We start from the raw sequence: 21,220 nt of genomic DNA on the forward strand, positions 1-21,220 counted from the left end.
ATTGAAATGGATATTAACAAGAATAATCTTTTTATTTGGTCTTTTCTATTTAAAGTCAACTATCACACAGCAGCAGTTTATTAGTTTGTAAAATAGATTATTATTATGCAAACTATTTTTATAAGCCACCAAGTGACAATTTCTTCTCCCTTTCTTTCTTTAATTAAACATCATGGCATTTGTCAATCAACAACAACAACAACGTCAAGGAGGCTTCAAAAGAAAAAGAAACAATAATGCAGAGGCTCCTGAGAGCTCGAGTAAAATAAAAAAGAGAATAAGAGACATTAACCGTACACTGAATAAAAAGAACAAGGTAAAAAAAAAAAAAAAGAACATGATATTGCTATTACGATTACTGATCCTCTTTCCAAAGGACACTCTTTCAGCACAAGCTATTATAGAATTAAAGAGAAAGTTACGTACACTTCAATATGAATTAGGTGAAAGAGTGATTGATGATAAAGAGCAAAAAATGGCAACCAAATATCACGCTGTCAAACACTTTGGTATATTATAAAAACGTAACAAAAAGATATGTATTGATTTGGATAAATAGAGCGTAAAAAGACAGAAAGAAAGATCAATCAAATAGAAAAGCAGCTTAAGGAAGAAAGTGATTCAGAAAAGAAAAAAGAGCTTCAAGTAAAACTTGAGGAATTCAAATTGAATATGTTGTATATTAGAGTAAGTATTTATGATAAAAGAATGACTTATACTCATCCTATTATAGAATTATCCCAAGACTGTTCCTTATGTATCTCTTTACCCTAAAGGCAATGAAAATGACGAGAAATCAGTTGCTAGAAAGCAAAGAATATTACAAGAGATTAAAACTGCTTTGGAAAAAGGAGATAAAAGTCTACGAGAGTTCACAAAATCTTATCGTGACAAGTATAGAGAAAAGCTTATTAAACAAGGTATTATCATAATTGAGCCTCTTGCTGAAGATGAAGAACAACAACAAGAAGAAAAGGAAGATGAGGATGACTTTTTTGAAAAATAAAAAAAGATGTAGAAAAAAAAAAGCAACGACTATTTTATATATCAAAAATAGTGTATATGTATAAGTGTGTGTGTATGTGTTATCTACAAGATGGTATTTAATCCAACAGACTGTTTTGGTGATTATCTGTTACATTTGCTGAATAAGGAGGAGGTCGATTTGATATGATACCATCCATATTGATGAATGTATGCTGATGATGATGTTGTTGTTGATCGGATGATGTAGTACCCATGGCTAATAAAACCGTATCTCTTTCTGTGCCATAAGCTGGTGGAGGAGATAAAGTACCTTGAGAAGGTGCGAGTCCCCATTTCTTGACATTTGCTTCAACAAAGACAAAGCCCATTTGTCCAAGGTTAACATGTATCTGACAAGGACCATTTGCACCAATAGTTGGGAATAGATTCCACCTGATGCCTGAATAAGCTTCTTCGAGTTTTCTTCCATTTTTAGTAAAAAAGATAGACCCTGTTCGATGTCGATATCCAACGCCAATTACATCACCATGTTTAAATGGTAAACCATAGGGCTTATTGTTAAATGGTGAACTAAAGTATTTGCATCCGTTGTTAGAAAAATAGCCGATAGAATATCGATTCCAGCCTGATAATAAAACAATCAGTACAGTGTTTCAAAAAGCTCTCCTATATCCTAACCTGGCAGTCTCCAACTTGGATAGGGTTTAGTTGCAACGCCAACAGATACAGTCGTATTGTCTGGTTTGTCAAACATTTTGGCCTCCCAATAATAGACCTCTTGGTTTCTTGGTAATGGTAAGTTAGTCTGCACACAGTTTTCACCTTCCATAAACTGAATTTCAGTTCTTCCAGCTACAAAGCAGTTTGCTTCTGGTTCCCATTCAAACTCGAATGCTGAAACACCTTTTTCTTGTATTGATATAAACTGAGGAGGAGTAATGTCCGTGGGAATGCTGTTGGGAGGATGATGTTCTTGCCAGGCTATTAACTCTTTATTAGACCAATCCAATATATATTTTATTTATTTGTTTACTCTTTGCTCTTTCATAGCTAAGTCTAGCATCTTCAGATAAAGTAGCAATCTCTTCTTCTGAATCGGAAGGTATATCTTCAAGGTCACCATTAAAAGATAAAGGAAGTTCTATCGGAGACCTTGAAAAGAATAACAGTATGATGATAATCAAGAAAAATACAATTATTCCTGTTATGAATATCCATGTATAAGATGGCTGCATTCTTTTTCTTGAGAAAAGAAAGAAAAGAGTAATAGAAAGACTACGTCACATGTAATTGCAAGTTGTTACCAAAAAAAAGAGTGTCGCCTTTTCAAATCACTGTAATCTACAGTCAGCAAATAATGCATCTTTGTAACCCGAACGACTGGCTGCTCATAAACTTTTTTCAGTGCATTCAGCAACACACTCCCCTCTTTGAGACTTTAGAGCTCATTCTTTAGTGATTTATATCATAAAGGAACTAAATCTAAAAACAGCAATAGACCCTTTAAAGCAGTGATTAGCTTAGAATGACTTGCTTTCATATAGTGAAAATAGTAAAAAGACATGACATTTAAAGATATTTCAAAATATACCGAGAAATATATATTTTAAGGTTTTTTTTTTTTTGCTCTGTAATTAATAGTACGAGATTGAATCATTTCTTTCTACTCAATAACAATGTCTACTTGCTTAAAAAGAAAAAGATGGACCATGAAAAGGTCAAGAAATATCATCAGTCCAGCAAAGGAAAAGGATGTACAACAACAAAAAGAACTTTCAATGTCTTCTGATTCCATGATGATTCAATCATCTTCTCCTGTTAAACAGCTATTTCCCTCCATCTCCATGTTCAACCTACCTTCAGCAAGCATCCCTAATACGCCCCCACATGAAACAGCTAAAGTCGATCCTCCACCTCAATTTGCTATAGATATTGACACAGCAGAACGATTCAAGAGGCAATGTAAAAAACTCTATATCAAAAGAGATCTTCAAGAAGCTTACCCTTCCGCATTCGAAACATATCTCTTTGACGATGCTCCGCCAGGGGCACCTCCAAGCCAAGGAATTCGTCCTGTTCGCTTACTACTTGAACGACTCGAGGCATGGCATCTTCTTGCTAAACGACTGCTGTACCATTTCGAAATCCTGGCTAGCGTAGAGACAAAAGTGGCCAAACAATATCGCATATTGGACGACGTCATGATCTTTCCTTCACCTAGCGATGCACCGCCAGAGGAGCACAATTACCGTCGAAGACCTATGATCACAAGATCACAGCGACAAAAAATCTTCTTTAAGGATCAACGGCTACTGCAAGTCCACTTCACTTTTGCAGGTGGTATTCGATCTGTGTGTGACACATGGCAGACGTATCATTCAAACGCAGCCAAAGATCATGCAGAATTTGCCACATTTCTGAGAAGTAAAGCCATCTCGACGCTATCCAACATCAAACAAGAACTCAAGTGGATGATTGAGGCTATTCATTCCGATGATCGACTATCACTTTCTACACTAACAAGTTTAAAAAGAGAGGCATCCAAACGTCTAAAGAGGTTAGACAGGCAGCTACTCTTCTTTGATAAGCATCCGTTTTACGCATACAAAAAGAAGGACCCATGGCTGATGAATGCATGTAAATTGCTTGTATTCTAAGCTTGTTGTTCTGTTAACAGTATTTTACTTTATAGCTGTTGTTAAGCAGATGATAAAGGTATATCGACAAGAAAATAAAATTCATGAAACAGTGCTTCGATTACAAAAAGAAATTCATCTATCTGAAGAACAACTGGTTGAAGAGTTCAGACATCTCTGTCAGCATATCTACCACATGCGAAGCCAGTCTTATTTAGGCGTGGATCGAGGCTTGGAAGCTATTTTAAAGGCATTTGAAAAGATAAAGATAGACAGCGATTGGATGAACTTTTGTCAACAGCACCATGATCACTTGGTCTCTGAAAAGGCTGCATTTCGAAATCCAGATCTGTTACAGTATCCTAACCATAATCACCCCCTTCTCCAACCTATATTTGCCGCCCGGATGGAACGTCGATCGATGGTTCTTCAGCAGTGGCAAGAATACATCTATGTGCTTACTCCAGCAGGATTTTTACATGAGTATCGAGATGGCCGAAATTACCCAGGAAAGCCAGATGAGACCCTATTTGTACCTCATTTCAAGGTCTCAACGTTATCCACTAATCTACACCATAGTCTTATTTTTCAACTGCAGCCTCATGCCGCCTCTAGGAATATATTGAATAGTTATCCGGTACCCAGAGACTGGAGAACAACGTCAACATCACGGTTAAATCGTGCATTAAGCAATAGGCTCACTTGGACTTTTCGCGCTAAATCAGCTGTTGACATGGAACGGTGGATAGAGGATCTAACGCTGGCTTCAGAAAGCTACAGACCATTTTTACCTGCAGCAAATGGATATAGAGAGCAAGAAGGACCACAAAACGAAGTTGAGACGGCTACCAGTGAGGAAAGCACAGAGGAAAAGGGAGATGAGAAAGTAGAAAAACAAGCAGAGAAAGTGGTAGAGGAACCAGTAGAAGAACCAGCAGAAGAACAACTGCCAAATGAGCAAGAAGAGGTAAAGGAAGAAGCTTCACAAGAACCTGCGTCAGAAGCCCCACAAGAGCTTGCTGTTGAGCCAACTATTAATGACACAACACAGCCAGAAGAGCAAGCACCTTAATTTTTGCAAGCGTATAAATATAAACAAAACAAAAAATGAGTAAATACACCTGAGTCCTTTTACACTTTATTCAGAAATGATTCACACAACTGATAAAAAAAGTGATAATTTCAAACAAATAATAATAAAAAAGAGCCCATCAGAAGCAAAAGAATGGTTATTGATCTTATACTGTGTGCCAATAAATGTTGAATTCTTTTATTTCCAAAAAAGGGACGTTGAGGAGATCATGTGACATGGTTGATGGTATAAAGCAAAGCTTTCTAGTGTTCTGCTAGACTAATCAATTGAGCTGACGAAGAAACAACATCCATGGCGCAAAGCTTGGCTCCCATCTCAAACTGGTAACTTACTAAAGCAGACCAAACTGTTGTCAATTCACTGAGATCTGTTAATATACGAAGATTTCTTTTCTTTTTTCTAAATCTACCTTTGCTTGATCTTGATCACTCCTTCGTTATGATATTGGTTCCAGCCCAAAACATTAACATAGCAAGAAGCACCAACTTGTCCAAAAACAAACTCTAATGCCTGCTGTATGCTCATTCTAAAAGAAAGTTCCGTGATTTCAGTATCAAGTGTTTCGTCTGACCAACTACGACATGTGTGTGAGTCTTGTTCTATATTCTCTATTTTTTGTTCTGATCATGTTGCTTTATTACATTTTCACTTTCAAGTATTGCCATTCATCAACTGGCTTGTATTTTTTGAACCATGGCTTAACGATTGTTGTTGACATTTAAAAAAAAAAAAAAAAAAAAAAAAAAAAAAAAAAATAGGAGGATGAAATTTAAGAGATTGTTATTTATTAGTCAACAAGGGTTCTCCATGCTTCCAAGTATCGCTTCATCCTATGAACGCTGGCATCGACTTGATTTGGAGTTTGAACTTTACAGCTATCTAAATATCGCTTAATGGCAATAGCCGCTTCGTCTGCTTTACCCTTGACCGAATCCTTTTGATTTTGAAAAGTCTTTTCGAGATAGTTTTGTATCCAGTCAATGTGTGCCTCCGTATAACCAAGTCGACGATAGATATCGTGTTCCTTTTGACGCCAAAAGTGAGCAAAACTGTCCTTGACACTGCTTGTTGCCTGGGCAGCTGCTTCAGATGCAACTGAAACAGCGGTTTCAAAAGCGTGAGTGATGACATTTGTAGCTGTAGCCGTTTCAAATTGCTTTGACATTGAACGAGCTTGTGATTGCATAGAAGCTGTAAGTTTCTTTTTCTCTCCGGGATATTTCAAGTGTGCGTTTTTATAATTGTAAAATTCCCATTTTGGATGAGACGTGGGATCAGCATAGGGAAGGTGGTGACGATAATGTGACAGTCTTGTTCGTATAGGTTTCATCATTCCTTCAACCGTTGTCCATACGCGGTTCTTGACGCTGTGTATCCAATGATTTGTTTGTTCCTTTGCTTGACCAGTGTAGTCCAGTGCAAATATCTTGAACGCGCGCACTTCCTTTGCGATCGCTTCGATCACATCCTCCAGTTGCTCTTTCTTCAGTTGAGTTTGTTGTGAAATACTATATTTGAGCTCTTCAACCCAAGCATTATCGCCCAATTTATGAATGTCTGTCTTTAATATGCTTTGGTATAAAGCATCGCCGATCGAAGTGACTTGATCCTTTGTTAAAGTACCCAAATGGTTTAAATTGTTAGTCACAGAAAGTATCCAACTCTTCAAAGAAGACGATTCAATATCCTGTATATTTGGTTTCAAGTGAAACACGCGCTGGTACCAGGTAGGTTGAGCATAGGTTGCTTCAAAATGAGAGTATGCCTTCTTCCATTCTGCTTCTGTCATTAATTTTTCACGAATGATTTCATGACGCGCCTTATCCAACACAGCCTGAACTCTATCCTTCTTGAGCTGTCCCTTCAATTCGAGTTGTCGTAATTGGTGTCTAATGTTATTCAAAACGGCATGCGCGTCATTATTTGCTAACTTGGCATTCTTTTCCATAGAATTTTTGAATCCGTAGAGGATATGATCAACATTGCTGCCAAAAAGACGAGCATTGGCTGTTACTGCATCCTTGTAAGATTTGATAGTGTCCATCAATGCATTATAGTCAGAATGCTTGTCAAAATGAATTTTATACTTTTTAAAATAGGCAGTTAAGCTATCCTTGTTCCATTCTGGCGCTTCTTCTGTTCGTACTATTTTTCATCTATCCGTCAGTGATGTTCACTTTTTTTTTTGCAACTTACCTATAGCCTGTGATTGACATATCAGTAGCGTAAGTATCAAGAACGTGACTGAATATAGTTTAATTTGCTTTATCCACATTGTTTTAAAAGGATAATAGTTACAAGAGAAGAAAAAGAACAATATATAATAACTAGCATTTTTATAACATCATCATGACTTTATTGTTTTCCTTTTTTAGAATCCCAGATCTACGTCAAAATTGAAACCCATACAATGTCACTTTATTTTACAGTAGACCTGACATAGAACAAGTTATAGGCAGCTTTACTCTATAATCATATTAGCTTTCTCATCTCTCTTTATTATATTACGCTTACCATGATTTTTGATTCATCACAGACTGAGAAACGAGTATCGTCAAAATTGTGCCATTCATTCCTATATCCATTTCGAACGCAGGCAGTATAGTGTCCACCCGTTAATGATCCATAATGGTTCTATTCGAAAATTATGAGCCAAGCATACGCGTCTAAATTCATCTTTTTGTCTTACTTACAGAAACTGCATACAAATCATAGTTAAACATGGACTTTTCGGGTGGTTGATCTGGAGGAAACATGGTAGCAGGTACATATTTCGTCAAGTCTAGCCCTCTTTTTAAAACATGTTATGAAAATGCTTTGTTATCATTTATATTTTTTTACCTTATGGGAGAATCAATCACAGTTTCGAGCTTATTATTAAATAGTCCTTCAACTGAGAAGCGTTTCAAGTGAATCAAGAGCACATCAGGCAATTTTGCCAATGTTAACGACTTGCTGGCACGACGAGCCTGTTTGCAACGAGGACAGTTCCATGCATTATCACCTTCTAAAATCTCGTCCTGTACAAAATAATCTAAACACTGATAAATGTTCACTGTGGTAGGTCCATTGCGACTAGCAGGAATGGGCAAAGAAAGGGACATGAATGAATTATAAGTTGTTGATGTCTAAAAAGGGATCATAAATAACGTGAACAAAGCAAAATGCGTTTCTTACTGTATGACAAGTCAGGCAAGTGAGTCGACTTCTATACTGCCCCTGAAACAAACTGACGACAACACTTGAGTTTCGAAGCAAGTATTTATCCCAAGCTATAGTGCTGGCTTTCCAATCTGGCAATTGTTCAAATAGAGCTTCTTCTTCGGCCGTTTCTGAGGGAATATTAGGCTTTTCTGTTATCAAGTTACAGTCTTCGTGAAGGCCATCTAGTAGAAAATTCAGAAATTCTTGAGAGTCGTGCTGCTCACACCCTCTGAATTGAGGTGCAAATTCTAAAAGGGCTTCTCTAAAAGGAACGGGTGAAATGAAGCTGTAATTGCCGCCCCACATGAGACGCAATAAGTCAGCAAATTCATTTGCTAACCGACCTTTGGAGCTAAGGGGGCTTATCATATTGATATGATGCTTATATACACCAGCTAGAATGAACAAATTAGAACAAGAAAGAGCATATACAAATAAAAAAAAACCTACAGATAAAGTAACGAGCAAATGGGATAGTTCCACTAAGGCATTGAATAATTGAATTCATATAGCAGGTATTACCTAGATTTTTCAAACCGGTTGTGCCCACGACTATATTGCCCATCTGAGAGAATGAATTTTCAGAGACAGGAGCAGCGCGATATTCGGGTAGACTGATATCAGATGGCTTAGGAGGTAGAGGCGGTGCCTGTTCCTTTGAGGGCATTGGTGGTCGCTTCTTCCTCAGGATGGCCGGAGGAACGTCAAATTGCTGATTGGTTGTGCTCGTGAATCCATGAAATGGGTTATCAATAAATGTCTTGCGTCGTGTGAGCTCGGACGCATTTTGATTCTTTTCCTGATTGACAGGTTGGGGTATTGGCATAGTAAGCTTTGTTTCAGGCTCTGGAGATGCAAGGGTATGTGCAAAAATTCCTCGGAGAGGGGGCGTCTCGACATGGTTCTTATTATTTCGAACCATAGACTCCTTTGACATAGATGGCCCTTTATACGTAAACTAGAGTGAATTAGTATTCAAGCATGACACAACTTTAAATTAAACTTACATAGTCATAGAGCGTATGGTGTACTTTAACAGGCGACAAAGGAGTACGTTGATCAGAGTCTCTCTTTTCTGGTAGAATGGGCTTGCTATTATCCGTGTATCTATAGACTCCGCGCTGTCCTATCGTCCTACTCCAAGCATCAAAGCCTCCTATGAGCATAATAGGCGCATTTCGCAATACTTTTTGAAACTCGAACTCATAAATAGCTTGTCGAAGATGGTATAATGTCTGATTTTCCTTATCAAGAACGGTTGACCTTTGGTCATAATAAACAATAAGATCAAAGTATTCATGTCGTCTAGCAAACATCTGCTGCTCCACTTCAGGGTTCATAATCATCGACTCTTCAATTTTCTGTGAACTTACGCTAATAAACTCATGTTAGATGACGTTCTCTACTCTAAGCACTTACTTCGGCTTTATGACTAATGGTTCAATCTGGGCTACCCATCGATGTCTTATGAATCCTTGACTATGAACGTCCCTTGGCCGAATATCTAGCAATAGCACACTTGGCTGTGGGCCAGAGCTGTTTTTCACGATCCAACTGGCTAGCTGTAATGGTTCAACAGTCAATGTGGGTAACGATAGTTGATAATTGGTGGGCCTCGGAAATTCCATACCATTACGAGAGTGAATTGGTGGCTGCGTTGTTGGTTGTGGCTCTGGCATTTTCATGGACTGTGGAGGTGGAGGTGGTATAGATTGTTGTTGTGGTAGTGGTGGAGACCGTCTTGGCACCTGTTGCAGTGAGGCTGTGCCAGGTTTATGTGTTGGAACTGAAGGCAGTCCATCCAGCAAGACTTGTCCGTTAGTAGGAGTCAAAGGTGGATATTTCTCCAATGCCTCCTCAACCATGTTCTTCTTGCCCAGTTTTTCTTGTAGAGTTGAGTTAAGATATTCAAGCCGATCAAGTACGTCATTTTCAGTACGCTAATAAAAGAAGGACTCTGTTAAAACTATGGCCGAAAGAACAACAAAATGATATTTACTGTCTTTAGTTTTAGATATAAAGGATCTCTTTTGACCTCCTTGTAATTCTGGTGTTTGTTGATAATCTCTAGCATTATGCTACATGTTGGTTTTATGAGTTAAGAAAGCAATTTGACATTACATTAAGCTACCTGCAGCCTTTCATATAATGAACATAGGCATCTTCAAGGTCTTCATTTTGATATTTCATATCACCCTATATTGGATATATTTAATAAACTCTATATCTTTTTATCTGCTTTATTTTACTTGTTCATATAGCTTGTTTACTGAAGACACCCATAACTTGGCAGAGTATTTATGTGTATCACTTTTGTCTACAGTTGCTCTCTTTGTCAAATCTGCAAATGAAGCCGTCATTAAAGAATATAAAGAAAAAGAAAACACTCTAGTAGGTTTTCCTTATTTGTTCGCTTTGTGAAATGTGTACCATTTGACTAAAATGCAGCAAAGTTTGATTATTTATTATTACTATTATCATGCAAGTGTATCAAGACAGATGAATTTATTACCATGGCTATCAAAGTTATATAGAATGCGTAGTCTAGCTTTATATACTTAATACATAGGTATTAAGCATATATGTTCTATCTTTTGATTTCATTGTTGTTGCTATTGAATACTGAGCCTTAAAAAGATTTCCCCTTTTTCCTTTTTTATTAATCATGTCATCTAGTGAAGATCAACTTAATTTTGCTAATAGAACAACCAATTCTGAATTCCATAAACGACTATTAGCGACACAAAAAGTTTCACATGAACAACAAATAGAAGATAGTCTCGTAACCTATTTGAATACTTCACCAACAACATGATCTAACCCTATAAGCACAGTTTAATGAGTTTGCAGTTGAAAATGACGAAGAAGAAATGAGAAAGAAGATTGCCATTCTTCAACAACAAGTAGAAAGAATGGAAGGTTATGTTGCAGATCTAGAAGAGAAATTAAAAGATCGAAAAGAACGAAGACAAAAAGAAGCTAATTTAACCAACATGACACCTGAACAAAGAGCTCAATACGTGATGGAAGAAGAAGAGCGTGATATATCAGATATACCCGACTTGGATGTCATCTTGTAATATCTTTTCTTTTTTAAAAACAAGAACTAAATGATTACTTAGTGAATATATGCTATTACTAGGAAGTTCAACAACAACTGATACGAACGATCTATCACAAGCAGATTTCTTAAAACCAGACGCACAATTACGTGAGGAGGCAATATCTGACCCGGATGTAATTATTTTATTATATCAAAACAAAAAAGAGGCTCTAAGCAATGGTTTATATTAGGTTGTGCGGCAAACTGACTACTCGTTTGTAAAATTCACAAGAGCAAAAAACATTTTGGAAACGCGTACTGATAATTTAGGTAAATATACCCTTTCATTATTAATATTTGCTAAATAAACATAAAGACGATATTCGCCATTGTGAGTTATCCGGTAGTTCTTTTAATCAAGAGTTTACTGTATCATTTGACGTCTTGGAAGCAACTATGACCATGTGTAATCTGAACTTTGAAGTGGGTATTCGAATGAAGATGGATATAGGACCATTATTACAAAAGTAAGTGTAAAAAATATCTGGAATATCTAGTGCGCTTATCTGTCTACAAGGATAAAGGACACTTGCAACATATTGGGATTCTTTCAGGTATTAGTACATTATGCAAGGCTCACGGATCAAAGAAGAGTACTGTTTGAAAAGCTGAAGCGATCATTTGAAAATACAGATATAATTGTTGAAGCCTTATCAGATTCTAGACTTCAATTTCAAGGGAAAAGGTATCGCAGGCATAATGTTTATCAATTTGATTATTTATAGACATCATATTAGAGAGGACAGCATGGCATTAGTATTGAATTGGAAGATGGTGATGCACAATATGAATAGAGGTTCATTAGATGCAAATATAAGGGATCATGTTCAACTACAACTTAATATGGATGCTATAACGCCTTCATCTTGTACAGTATGATGAGTTTGTTTCATTCGATTGCTAATGTTTTAAAATAGGGCTACAGAATGATCAAAGCCATACATTAGATAAAGTAAATGAAAGCTATATAAACTTGATCAAGCTTCAAGGAGTGTTCAAGGCGACAGAAACAATAGTGAATAAAATATTGAACCATTAATATCTTGGCTTAATACACTGTTATTATATAAAAATACTGTGAATAATAGCAACTGTGTGTATGAAACAAAGTCGCTCAATTGTAACAAGAGTGTATAAAAACCACACGGAAATAGAGAAAACTTTTTATTTCTTATCATTCTGAAAAGACCTTAATCGCCCTCACCATCAGTGATTGGTTCAACGTATACTATCTCCTTTTGTTCATTGCACCATCCACTTCTAACTGCTTCCATACGGATTACACCGAATGTAGCAGTGTGCTCAGCCATAGAATGCCTGATTTTATTTAAGGCATAGACCTGTGTAAGGCCCTTTGATTTTAACCTAACCCTCACCAGTTTGGTACCAATTTCCTCCCCAGGAGTAATCGAAAACTTGAGGACCTTAAGTAGAGCAAGTCATCGAGATTTACCCAGTTTACCCATTGCAGCATTATATACATCTTTGCCTATTGATTTCAATGGGTCGTTCAATTAGCTCTTTTTGTCCTTTTATAAGTTTCGATTCATCATAATTTCCAACAGATTCCTTGAACTCAGTAACTGAAGCAGCACTTTCATGAAAATCAAGTTCAAGGTCTTTTCCAGTGTTCTTGAAGCTTTCTGCTTTCTTTTTATCACGCTTACAGGAGTACTGTTTCCGATTTCATCGGTTGTTGGTTGAAAATGTATGATACGGAACTTTAAAGGGTCATATTCCATACTAAAGACCAATTAGCTCATGTGTAATTGCATTAAAGAATACTCTATTAAAAAACGTTAGGCTAGTTAGAGGCTTTGGTAGCGTTAAGTCGCAGAAGCAACATGGGTAGCGCTCCAAGGAAGCGCCCATAGCATTAGCCTATTTTCTGGTTATGTAGTGTTGGTCAAACTTTACTACTCACCTGCAAATTTTATTCAGCATAAAATTCTTTTATTCAATTTTATTTCAAGTCCCAAATCTTTGTATTTTCACTGCAAATGCCCATAGTCTTTCTTAAAGCAATACTTGGCACCATATTCTTATTTATTATTGTTTTTCAAAACTATATATTGAAGCAATGGCAACCGAGTCAGGAGCAACAACTACTTTCCGGAAACAGTCATGTAGATCGACTTGAACTGAAGAAAGTGTATCGTCTAGATCCAGATACAAACAACATTCTATACTTGGACATACCTCAACACAATGAGCAATATGCTATGGCTTCAACAAACTACACTGTGAAATCAGTTCCAGGAATTACCTTTAAACCTAAAAAGATAAACCGGCATGCAAAGCTGCTGAGATTGTTCAACGAGCCGGTAGATCTGGAACCATCGTTCTACATGATGCCCAATATTAAAGATCATAATACCATTCTGACCCTATCAATGATGTCCTTTGATGCATACATTGAGGTTGGAAGCAATGGTCAATGGTATGATTTGGATTCCGAGTGGGGAATTGTAAGTCTTTTTTTCTCTTTATTCAACACTGTGAGAAAGAAATAACCGCATCATTCGAACTATACAGAATTCAACATTTGGTTGGGAAGATAAAGGATTGAGAGGCCATGTCTTTGGGAATGCAGATAATTCTTTATTAATCATAGGCTTCAAAGGAACAAGTGGCTCAATATTTAATACCGAACCTACGGGCGAACAAGATAAGTTTAATGTAAGCCCATTGTTACCCTCTTAAATTGATCTACTCTTACCAACGTCAATTTAGGACAATATGCTATTCTCTTGCTGCTGTGCTAAAGTGGATCGCACATGGAAGGGCATTTGTGAGTGCAGCGATAAGACATACTCATGTGATAGTCAGTGTCTAGAGAAAAAACTGGTATCATCTGAACTGTATTATGACTATGCGAATGTAAGCCTAGATTTAATAGTATCTATACCATATCAACAATTTATATATGCAGCGTATATACATGAGTGTCAATGATAAATATCCAAATGCTACCATTTGGTTAACAGGCCATTCACTTGGTGGAGCGATTGCAAGCTTAGTAGGTCAGACATTTGGTGTGCCAACCGTCACCTTTGAAAGCCCTGGTGATCGTTTGGCCTCTCGACGGCTACATATGCCTCAACCCCCTGGAGCTCCCAATTTACCTATTTGGCACTTTGGTCACACGGCTGATCCTTTGTTCATTGGAGTCTGCACAGTAAGCTTTTTTATTTTAGCCCACCAAAGAGAAAGGGAGCTTATAGTTTTATTTATAGGGGCCGATGAGTGGTTGTTATTATGCAGGATATGCTATGGAATCACGATGTCATGCAGGAAAAGTGAGTACTAAAGAAAAGGGATACAAGTTACTAATGTTATATAGGTCTGCATATGGGATACAGTCAAAGACCATGGTTGGAGAGTAAATTTGGCAACTCATAGAATAGGGGATGTGATTGAAAATATTATTAAAAAGCCAAGTGAGTTCCCTTTACCTCCATGTGAAATACAGCAAGACTGTGATGACTGCGGATTATGGGTTTATAACGATCCAAGAGATTAAGTTTGTTTATTGTTGTGTATTAATTAGGAAAATAATTTTTATAATTTTTATAATATAAAATAGTAAAGAGTATTAAAGAGTTAAATATACATTTATGCTGGAAGCTCTTCTGTCGTCACAACATAACCATGATCATGATCAGGATGATCATGTGTATGTTGTTGTTCTTCTGCCTGGGGCGGATCCACTTCTATCTCCACAGAGCTTTCCTTGTGGGCAATAAGTTCAACCTTTTCCCAATTAAGAAACATCTCCTGTTTGACCACTTCTCCCCTTTGTTCATCAACAAAAATGGCCGAATTACTGATGATTTGAGGTAACAGGTTTCCGTATTGTGTCAAATGACAAAAGACTTCAATTGTATAGCCAATTAAATAAGCACCAATAGCCCAAATGATAATCAAGAGAATAGCCCAGATAATTGCCAGAATAGACCATGTGGCTCTTGTATAAGGGTAAATGACGTTTCCTTTGACAGGATAGGTATCATAATCTGAACACAGAGGATTAGTAAACAAGGCGTCCACAAGTTTAGTATCGTTTTGGTAATGTCCATTGAGTACGTCGGACACCATGCCTGTGGAACCATATAGTCCAACGTTACTTCTCATGGCTTCAGCCACAGCGTCTGCAACTACTTTATTGTCTGCATTTGAAGTGACTGCACTATGCTCACTACATTGTTGTACTGTTCCCGAGAAGCAGGTGTAGTTGGTAGACCTTGCAGTAATGTAAAAACCAGCGGGCTTGACAGCATCAGGAGGATTAGATACAATAATGATTGCCTCACCATGTTTGGCTGAAGTATGTCGCAAAACGTAGAGATCAGCGCTTCCATTGAAAACGGTGCTGCTTAAAGGTATGCGTTTAAGCGTCTGGAGGTATTGCAACTGTGTAGCAAGGCTGATAATAGGCTCACCATCGATGTATATTAAAGTCGTGTTGCTCTGCTGTTGTTGCTGCTGCGATGCAGTCATGGAAGCTGTCGTTGCATTGGAATCCCTTTGATTTTGACTGTTAGAAGCCAAATTACTGTTGTTGCTGCTGCCATTTCCATCATTTGTCGTAATGGACGCAGATGCAGGAGTACCGTTGATTGCAGATGATGACGGCACGTTAGCAGAGACGGTAGGTGTTTGCCCGGCAGGCGGAGTAATTGAACCAGAACTATTATTAGACTGCCCATTTGTGGAAGCAGTGCTGTTTGATGAACTATCCGCTGTATTACCACTAGCTGTCCCATCATCTTCGTCATGACAGGGCTCATGATGTCTTTTCGTAAAAATGCTTTGGTGGGGAGCTTGCACCGAAATGTTTGAAACAGGAGTAAAGTTTGCAGAAATCAGGGACACGCCAAAGTTAGAAGGGGAAGTCGTCGTTGACTGATTAAATCCGCTGATGATGGAAGATGCGTCAGAAAGTGAATTAGAGATCATGCCTTTTGAATAAGCGGTGGATGCCAAATTATATTGGCTTTCAGTAGTATGCTGACACTGAGCAGCATTCATACTGAGACTACTTTCTTCAAGATGGTAAAAGATGGTAGTAGACGATTGAAATTCGGCTTGCAAAAGATTACCCAATAGACAAGCTACAGGAATGAGCGAAGCAATAATGATATATCGGAAACCAGATCGATATCGAATGCCGCTGTAGATAGCCTCTACCCCACCAGCCGATTGGAACCTGATGACTGAATCAGGATAGATTCCGTTGGTAAATACCTTGATTAAAGCTACAACTAAAGATCGTGCCGCTAAGATAGCTGCAAGTCCTTCAAAAAAGGCCTTTAGAACACTAGCAGGATAAGTTCGATACGGAGGAAGGAGTGAATCACCAGGAAGAGGGATCAGCCACCATGCTTGCCCTAGAAAGATGGCAATAATGGCAAGTATCCAACAAAGATGAAGACGAACATAGAAACGGAAGTTGTATTCCCCCGTGAGTGAAGAAGTCGATTGCTCCTTATTCGATTCCGACATGGCTAAAAGAGAGAAAAAGATAAAAGAAAGAGAAAGTGGAAAGGATATTTTGGGCTTTTTATTGATCTGATTTGTCAACCAGGGCGTATGTATTGTTCCCTTTTTTGTTGTGCATCCGTACAGTAATATTTTTGGTAAAAAGAAAGTGGCCATTAAGGGAGAGCCTATCTGAAATAGGCAATGCAACAGGGGGCATGACAGTATCAAAATAAACAAATACATTGCTTATTCACTATACATATTACCATAGTAACAGATTAGTGACTTTAGGAAATTTCGCACAGCCGATGTATCTATCTGACTTCATCTCCAATGTTAAAGTGCTTGTAAGGTTATAAAAAAAGACTCTGACAATATGAACTATTTTGGAAGGTTACATCCTCTATTGTTTTATGGTTAACCTTTTCATTAAATTTTTACTTTCATATGACAATGTTACACATGAATTGACTTTAATACAATGACAATTGCACTAGATTCCTCTTGACGATGAGAAGGAGGTAAACAAGCTTGATATGTAAGTATTATATTCTTTGGCGCAACTAACAATCAAGTTCTGTTCAATTCAATAATTGGACGGATTGTGTCTATATATAATCCTACAAGTTACTATATATTAAAACAACAGGTTGGTTAAATAAGTTGCTTTATCTTCGCTGCATAAATAACTCTTGAAGTATCTTGTCTCTACAGTTAGGCAGCCAAGCTCAACTCTATCTATAATCACGGTATTTTACAATCTGAAATATAGAATCGAATGAATTCATATGTCTCTGAATTACTTACATCGTGTGAAAGTACCCAGCCCAGTCTCATCTTATAGCAGAATTAAGCCTACTCTAACCTTGAACACTTTTAAAATTATTAGCACATTTGGTGCTTTGATATAAGTGTAAGAAGTGAAAAAAAAAGGTTACAACTTGGACAAGAAGTAAGATGCATTTGCTTACAGAGTGAAAACACCGAAAAAGGTCGTTTTTATTTTGTTATACCACAAAAATCCAAAGTATGGGCTCGAGTTTGACATCATTTCTTTGGTGAATTAACTTTGACAGCCAATACCATTAAGCAAGCACTGCTTCATTTATGGTTTCCTCCTCAAAGCTTTCTGCTTTCTCTAATGAAAGTACTGTCGATTACGCCCTTTGGTGCATTTGTCGTGCACACTGGATGTTTTATTTTCAATGGACATCCTTTTATCCCGTCCGCGGTTTTTCAGACTATCCTTGGCTGCTTGAAGCCCATAAAAAAAAAGGTAAGACCACTATTGGACATCAAGCGGTATGCATACGACGACTATATGATTATCACAACTTTCCAGAAATCAGTTAAAAGAGGATCAATAAGGGCCTTGGAATGCAATGCTACTTTTATAAATGGAAATAATAAGCTATATAACACACTATTAATTTGACGTTATTTACTTTTGACTTTTCAAAGTAGAAAAAGGAACATTAGTTCACCCATTCATCGGTTTAGAAGATAATACTCTTACTAGTTGCTAGCTTTTTCAAAAACAATGCAAGTATAAAGACTTACAAAGTGAAATTAGCCCTTGTACCAATACATCATTGTTTAATAAAGCATATGAATGTCTTTTAACCCATTTTTAGCAATAATTACAATACCTTCACTGCATTTTGTAAATAAACAAACATTTAAATGGCAGATACAGTTTCATCTTCCGCCTGTAGCTTTTCTCTTCTGTTCATGCGCAGTAAATTTTTTTATTATTTTCTTTCCTACATGTCAACTGCCACTGTTCGTAAAAGCACAAGAATAGCTAAAAAAATTACAATTAGCTATAAAGAGAAAAAGATTTCTAAGCCAAAGAGGAAGCAGCAAGTATCCAAGAGTGTGTTCGAACGATTTGTATTAATGAATGTTTATGCAGGACTCGAGCAGCAGCTACCAACAAAAAGCAGAAAATAGATAAATCAACTACTGTTTCTACAAATACAACTACTACTGTAATCAGTACCACTGTTCAAGATGAACTCAAGGTTAATATCTCTAAAAGTGTCTTTAATCGAAATATTCTAATTCTTGTTAGACTTTTGAACATACGCAATATGATTTATTGAGAAAGTTTGAAGTGTCAAAGGCAGTAGAGCATATAAAACTACATGATCCTAAACTAGGTGCTTATCTCACAAAGGAAACTATTGCCGAATTTAAGGTTCGGCTAGAGAATGCAGATGGATCCAATCCTTTTCGATCATTGACACGATCCATTGTATACCAACAAATCCATGGTAAAGCCGCTGCCTCAATCTATAACAAATTCCTGAAACTGTTTGATGATACTTTTCCCACGCCTAGCCAAGTACTTGCAAAGACAGTAGAAGAATTGAGATCGGCTGGATTATCTGCCCGAAAGGTATTATGCCTCGTAATAGCTTGCATGTTCTAATTCTGACATATACTTCATACAGGTGGATTCGATTAGAGACCTCGCAGAAAAGTTTAATAAAAATCTAATTACTCCTGAACACTTTGACAAAATGTCAGATCAGGAAATATCTGCGCAGTTGTGCACTGTGAAGGGTATTGGCCAGGTACATAATGTCACTGTTTATTTCGCGTAGTGGTTGTACTTATAATATTTGATAGTGGACTGCAGATATGTTTTTAATGTTTAACTTGCATCATCCGGATGTCCTTCCGGTCGGCGACCTGGCTATTAGAAAAGGAATTGCCAAACATTTTGGGCTGACTATACCATCAGATGCTAAGAAGAACAAAATGTTTCCTACTTTGGAACAAATGGAAGAGTTGACACATATCTGGAAACCATATCGTTCGTTATGCTCTTGGTTATTGTGGAAAATATCTGATATCTCGACTGTATAAATAAATAATAGTCTTGCTAAGCCAAGTTTGTAGTAACCAACGTACAAATTTAAAGTGTATTTTCACAAAAAAGGAGAACGGAGGTTCTTGAGTACTAAAAGAATGTCATCACATAGAAAGATTAAAGTGCAAAGGCAGTTGATCGCCAAATTGGATGTACGTATTGCTCGTTTTATTTAAGCCTCGGCTTAATATTGACTAAAGTAGAATGACGAACCAAAAAATTACCAGAGAACCCTCAGCGAGGGTTCTAGAAGAGTTGATGTCAATACGTAATAATAAAGAGACCACTGACTATGTACAAGGAAGTAAATACAACAATTAACAAAACACTCGAGCATGAATGAATGGATGACTTTATGCTCTAGATTTTTTTTTGCTGTCTGCCAAGACATCCTAGGTTCTATAATCGCAACCAATCATTTTACATGTTGAGTCAAATCAAAAAATTAGGCTTTTATTATTGTAGATGAACGATGGTGATGATATTGATGATTAATTACTATGTTTTTTAAACAACAAATTTAAAGAGTAAAGGAGTATATTGATACATGGTAATGAATGATAAAGAAATGATGCTTAGTACGATAGTGTCTATATCATAATTGTTAGTATAAATCCTGTAAAACAGAATATTTTATATATATATTATAAAAAATATTACTAAATAATGCCTTCTCCCATGGTTCCAACATGTATAAAGCAGTTTGGAGTTCGTATTGATAAAGCTTGGTCGACAGAAAGCTGGAAACACTCTTAGATCCCATTATGTTCTTTTGGTTGGGTTAATAAAAAAAAAATCTAGGGAAAAAAAGCGAGCCAAAGGAGTGTAAAAGGTTTCTACTTTTGTAAGATTATCTGAACCTTAATTGCTTCCAATCAGACTTAGACAGCTAAACCTACAAAAAGGCAATTTACAGACACCCTTTGAAAACCCCGCATTTCAAAAACAAGTTATCAGAGACTTTATTTTATTTTATGCTAAGCTATTATCTTGCTTTATAATATATAAAAACATCACTCTCTCTTCAGTTCACAAGTGTTTAATCCTATGCAAGCAACTCCTGGCAGAGAAGATTAACTATGGATCACGTGAATACATAATGAAGAAACCAAGGGACATAGATCTTTATTAAAGCAGACTCATTAAATGACCAAATAGATAAGACCTAGGTACCATCAATAGAAGCTGACGTGTTTGATGAGATAATCATTATAACAACTCGAGTATAATCTTACGGTAGAGCATACATTCTACTTTACATTCCTCTATCGTATCTGATAAGAATAACTTATAATAATAATAGCTATAGTAGCCACTAATATAACAATAATAATATAAACATAAATAATGTCAGTGGCGACACTAAATATAAATAGCAAACTTAATTTAATAATAGACAGCTCTTCTTAATAAAAAATCTAATTCGCAAGCCATCGACTTCATAACCTTTTTTCAATAACAACCAAAGCTGAATACAACACTCTGAAACTACCTTCATTGGAGCGTCCTCTACCATTGAATCCACCATGTGTTTTTGATGAATAGCTAGATCGCTTGATGGCGGACTCTTCAAATCTAGTCTTTTGAATCTTTTCAATAACCTCAAAGGAGAAAAAGAGGTTTTTGTTGTCGTCTTCGTCGTCATTCTCGATATTTGAGGCTGTCTGGGAGACGAAGCGCCTTTGTTTATAGTTCTTTGGCATCTCTATCCAGTTCTTTTCCTGTTGCAAAGTAGTAAGCTGCAAACCTCCTAGCCTTTTCCAGGATAGTTTACATAGTCTGCTCGTCTCCGCCTTCTTCGAAGACATATCAAATTTCGTTGTACAATTCTGATG

The 21,220-nt window shown here is 36.9% G+C and overlaps 10 protein-coding genes across 10 annotated transcripts; 4 read left to right on the forward strand and 6 right to left on the reverse strand.

Annotated features, from left to right (window-relative positions):
- Positions 1-172: 172 nt before the first annotated feature.
- Positions 173-1,006, forward strand: RHIMIDRAFT_243447 (uncharacterized protein; the record flags this gene model as incomplete). The annotated part of the gene is made up of 4 exons (XM_023609942.1): positions 173-316; positions 377-509; positions 560-687; positions 734-1,006. 4 exons carry the CDS (start codon positions 173-175, stop codon positions 1,004-1,006), a joined length of 678 nt encoding a protein of 225 aa, XP_023471075.1.
- A 97-nt stretch (positions 1,007-1,103) lies between these two features.
- RHIMIDRAFT_221606 (SPRY-domain-containing protein) lies at positions 1,104-2,249 on the reverse strand (the record flags this gene model as incomplete). The annotated part of the gene is made up of 3 exons (XM_023607435.1): positions 2,021-2,249; positions 1,666-1,968; positions 1,104-1,612 (listed from the first exon to the last, which is right to left on the reverse strand). Exons 1-3 carry the CDS (start codon positions 2,220-2,222, stop codon positions 1,104-1,106), a joined length of 1,014 nt encoding a protein of 337 aa, XP_023471076.1. The 5' UTR covers positions 2,223-2,249.
- A 1,937-nt stretch (positions 2,250-4,186) lies between these two features.
- Positions 4,187-4,777, forward strand: RHIMIDRAFT_253784 (uncharacterized protein). The gene has a single exon (XM_023611048.1). It carries the CDS (start codon positions 4,357-4,359, stop codon positions 4,693-4,695), a length of 339 nt encoding a protein of 112 aa, XP_023471077.1. The 5' UTR covers positions 4,187-4,356; the 3' UTR covers positions 4,696-4,777.
- A 56-nt stretch (positions 4,778-4,833) lies between these two features.
- On the reverse strand, positions 4,834-5,434 carry RHIMIDRAFT_288281 (uncharacterized protein; the record flags this gene model as incomplete). The annotated part of the gene is made up of 3 exons (XM_023613551.1): positions 4,834-5,076; positions 5,126-5,290; positions 5,358-5,434. The coding sequence occupies 3 exons, from the start codon at positions 5,432-5,434 to the stop codon at positions 4,959-4,961; spliced, it is 360 nt and encodes a 119-aa protein (XP_023471078.1). The 3' UTR covers positions 4,834-4,958.
- A 38-nt stretch (positions 5,435-5,472) lies between these two features.
- RHIMIDRAFT_310108 (uncharacterized protein) lies at positions 5,473-7,008 on the reverse strand. The gene is made up of 2 exons (XM_023614626.1): positions 6,913-7,008; positions 5,473-6,861 (listed from the first exon to the last, which is right to left on the reverse strand). The coding sequence occupies exons 1-2, from the start codon at positions 6,989-6,991 to the stop codon at positions 5,504-5,506; spliced, it is 1,437 nt and encodes a 478-aa protein (XP_023471079.1). The 5' UTR covers positions 6,992-7,008; the 3' UTR covers positions 5,473-5,503.
- Positions 7,009-7,043: 35 nt separating this feature from the next.
- RHIMIDRAFT_210271 (cysteine proteinase) lies at positions 7,044-10,300 on the reverse strand. The gene is made up of 11 exons (XM_023607171.1): positions 10,170-10,300; positions 10,052-10,116; positions 9,920-9,998; positions 9,340-9,860; positions 8,928-9,294; positions 8,371-8,878; positions 7,894-8,315; positions 7,558-7,844; positions 7,410-7,506; positions 7,231-7,350; positions 7,044-7,182 (listed from the first exon to the last, which is right to left on the reverse strand). Exons 1-11 carry the CDS (start codon positions 10,278-10,280, stop codon positions 7,135-7,137), a joined length of 2,625 nt encoding a protein of 874 aa, XP_023471080.1. The 5' UTR covers positions 10,281-10,300; the 3' UTR covers positions 7,044-7,134.
- A 3,071-nt stretch (positions 10,301-13,371) lies between these two features.
- Positions 13,372-14,528, forward strand: RHIMIDRAFT_187164 (alpha/beta-hydrolase; the record flags this gene model as incomplete). The annotated part of the gene is made up of 6 exons (XM_023605879.1): positions 13,372-13,491; positions 13,559-13,702; positions 13,757-13,903; positions 13,956-14,201; positions 14,260-14,322; positions 14,367-14,528. Coding segments are annotated over 6 exons (882 nt in total), but the record flags the coding sequence as incomplete, so codon positions are not given.
- On the reverse strand, positions 14,486-16,528 carry RHIMIDRAFT_296677 (uncharacterized protein; the record flags this gene model as incomplete). The annotated part of the gene is made up of 1 exon (XM_023614258.1): positions 14,486-16,528. The coding sequence occupies one exon, from the start codon at positions 16,526-16,528 to the stop codon at positions 14,639-14,641; it is 1,890 nt and encodes a 629-aa protein (XP_023471082.1). The 3' UTR covers positions 14,486-14,638.
- A 1,746-nt stretch (positions 16,529-18,274) lies between these two features.
- RHIMIDRAFT_232808 (DNA glycosylase) lies at positions 18,275-19,381 on the forward strand (the record flags this gene model as incomplete). The annotated part of the gene is made up of 5 exons (XM_023607816.1): positions 18,275-18,387; positions 18,423-18,531; positions 18,582-18,908; positions 18,964-19,086; positions 19,142-19,381. The coding sequence occupies 5 exons, from the start codon at positions 18,275-18,277 to the stop codon at positions 19,379-19,381; spliced, it is 912 nt and encodes a 303-aa protein (XP_023471083.1).
- Positions 19,382-20,824: 1,443 nt separating this feature from the next.
- Positions 20,825-21,193, reverse strand: RHIMIDRAFT_232809 (uncharacterized protein; the record flags this gene model as incomplete). Its single annotated transcript, XM_023607817.1, has 1 exon — positions 20,825-21,193. One exon carries the CDS (start codon positions 21,191-21,193, stop codon positions 20,825-20,827), a length of 369 nt encoding a protein of 122 aa, XP_023471084.1.
- Positions 21,194-21,220: the final 27 nt, after the last annotated feature.

Source organism: Rhizopus microsporus (assembly GCF_002708625.1).
Source record: "Rhizopus microsporus ATCC 52813 unplaced genomic scaffold scaffold_1, whole genome shotgun sequence".
Classification (NCBI taxonomy): Eukaryota; Fungi; Mucoromycota; class Mucoromycetes; order Mucorales; family Rhizopodaceae; genus Rhizopus; species Rhizopus microsporus.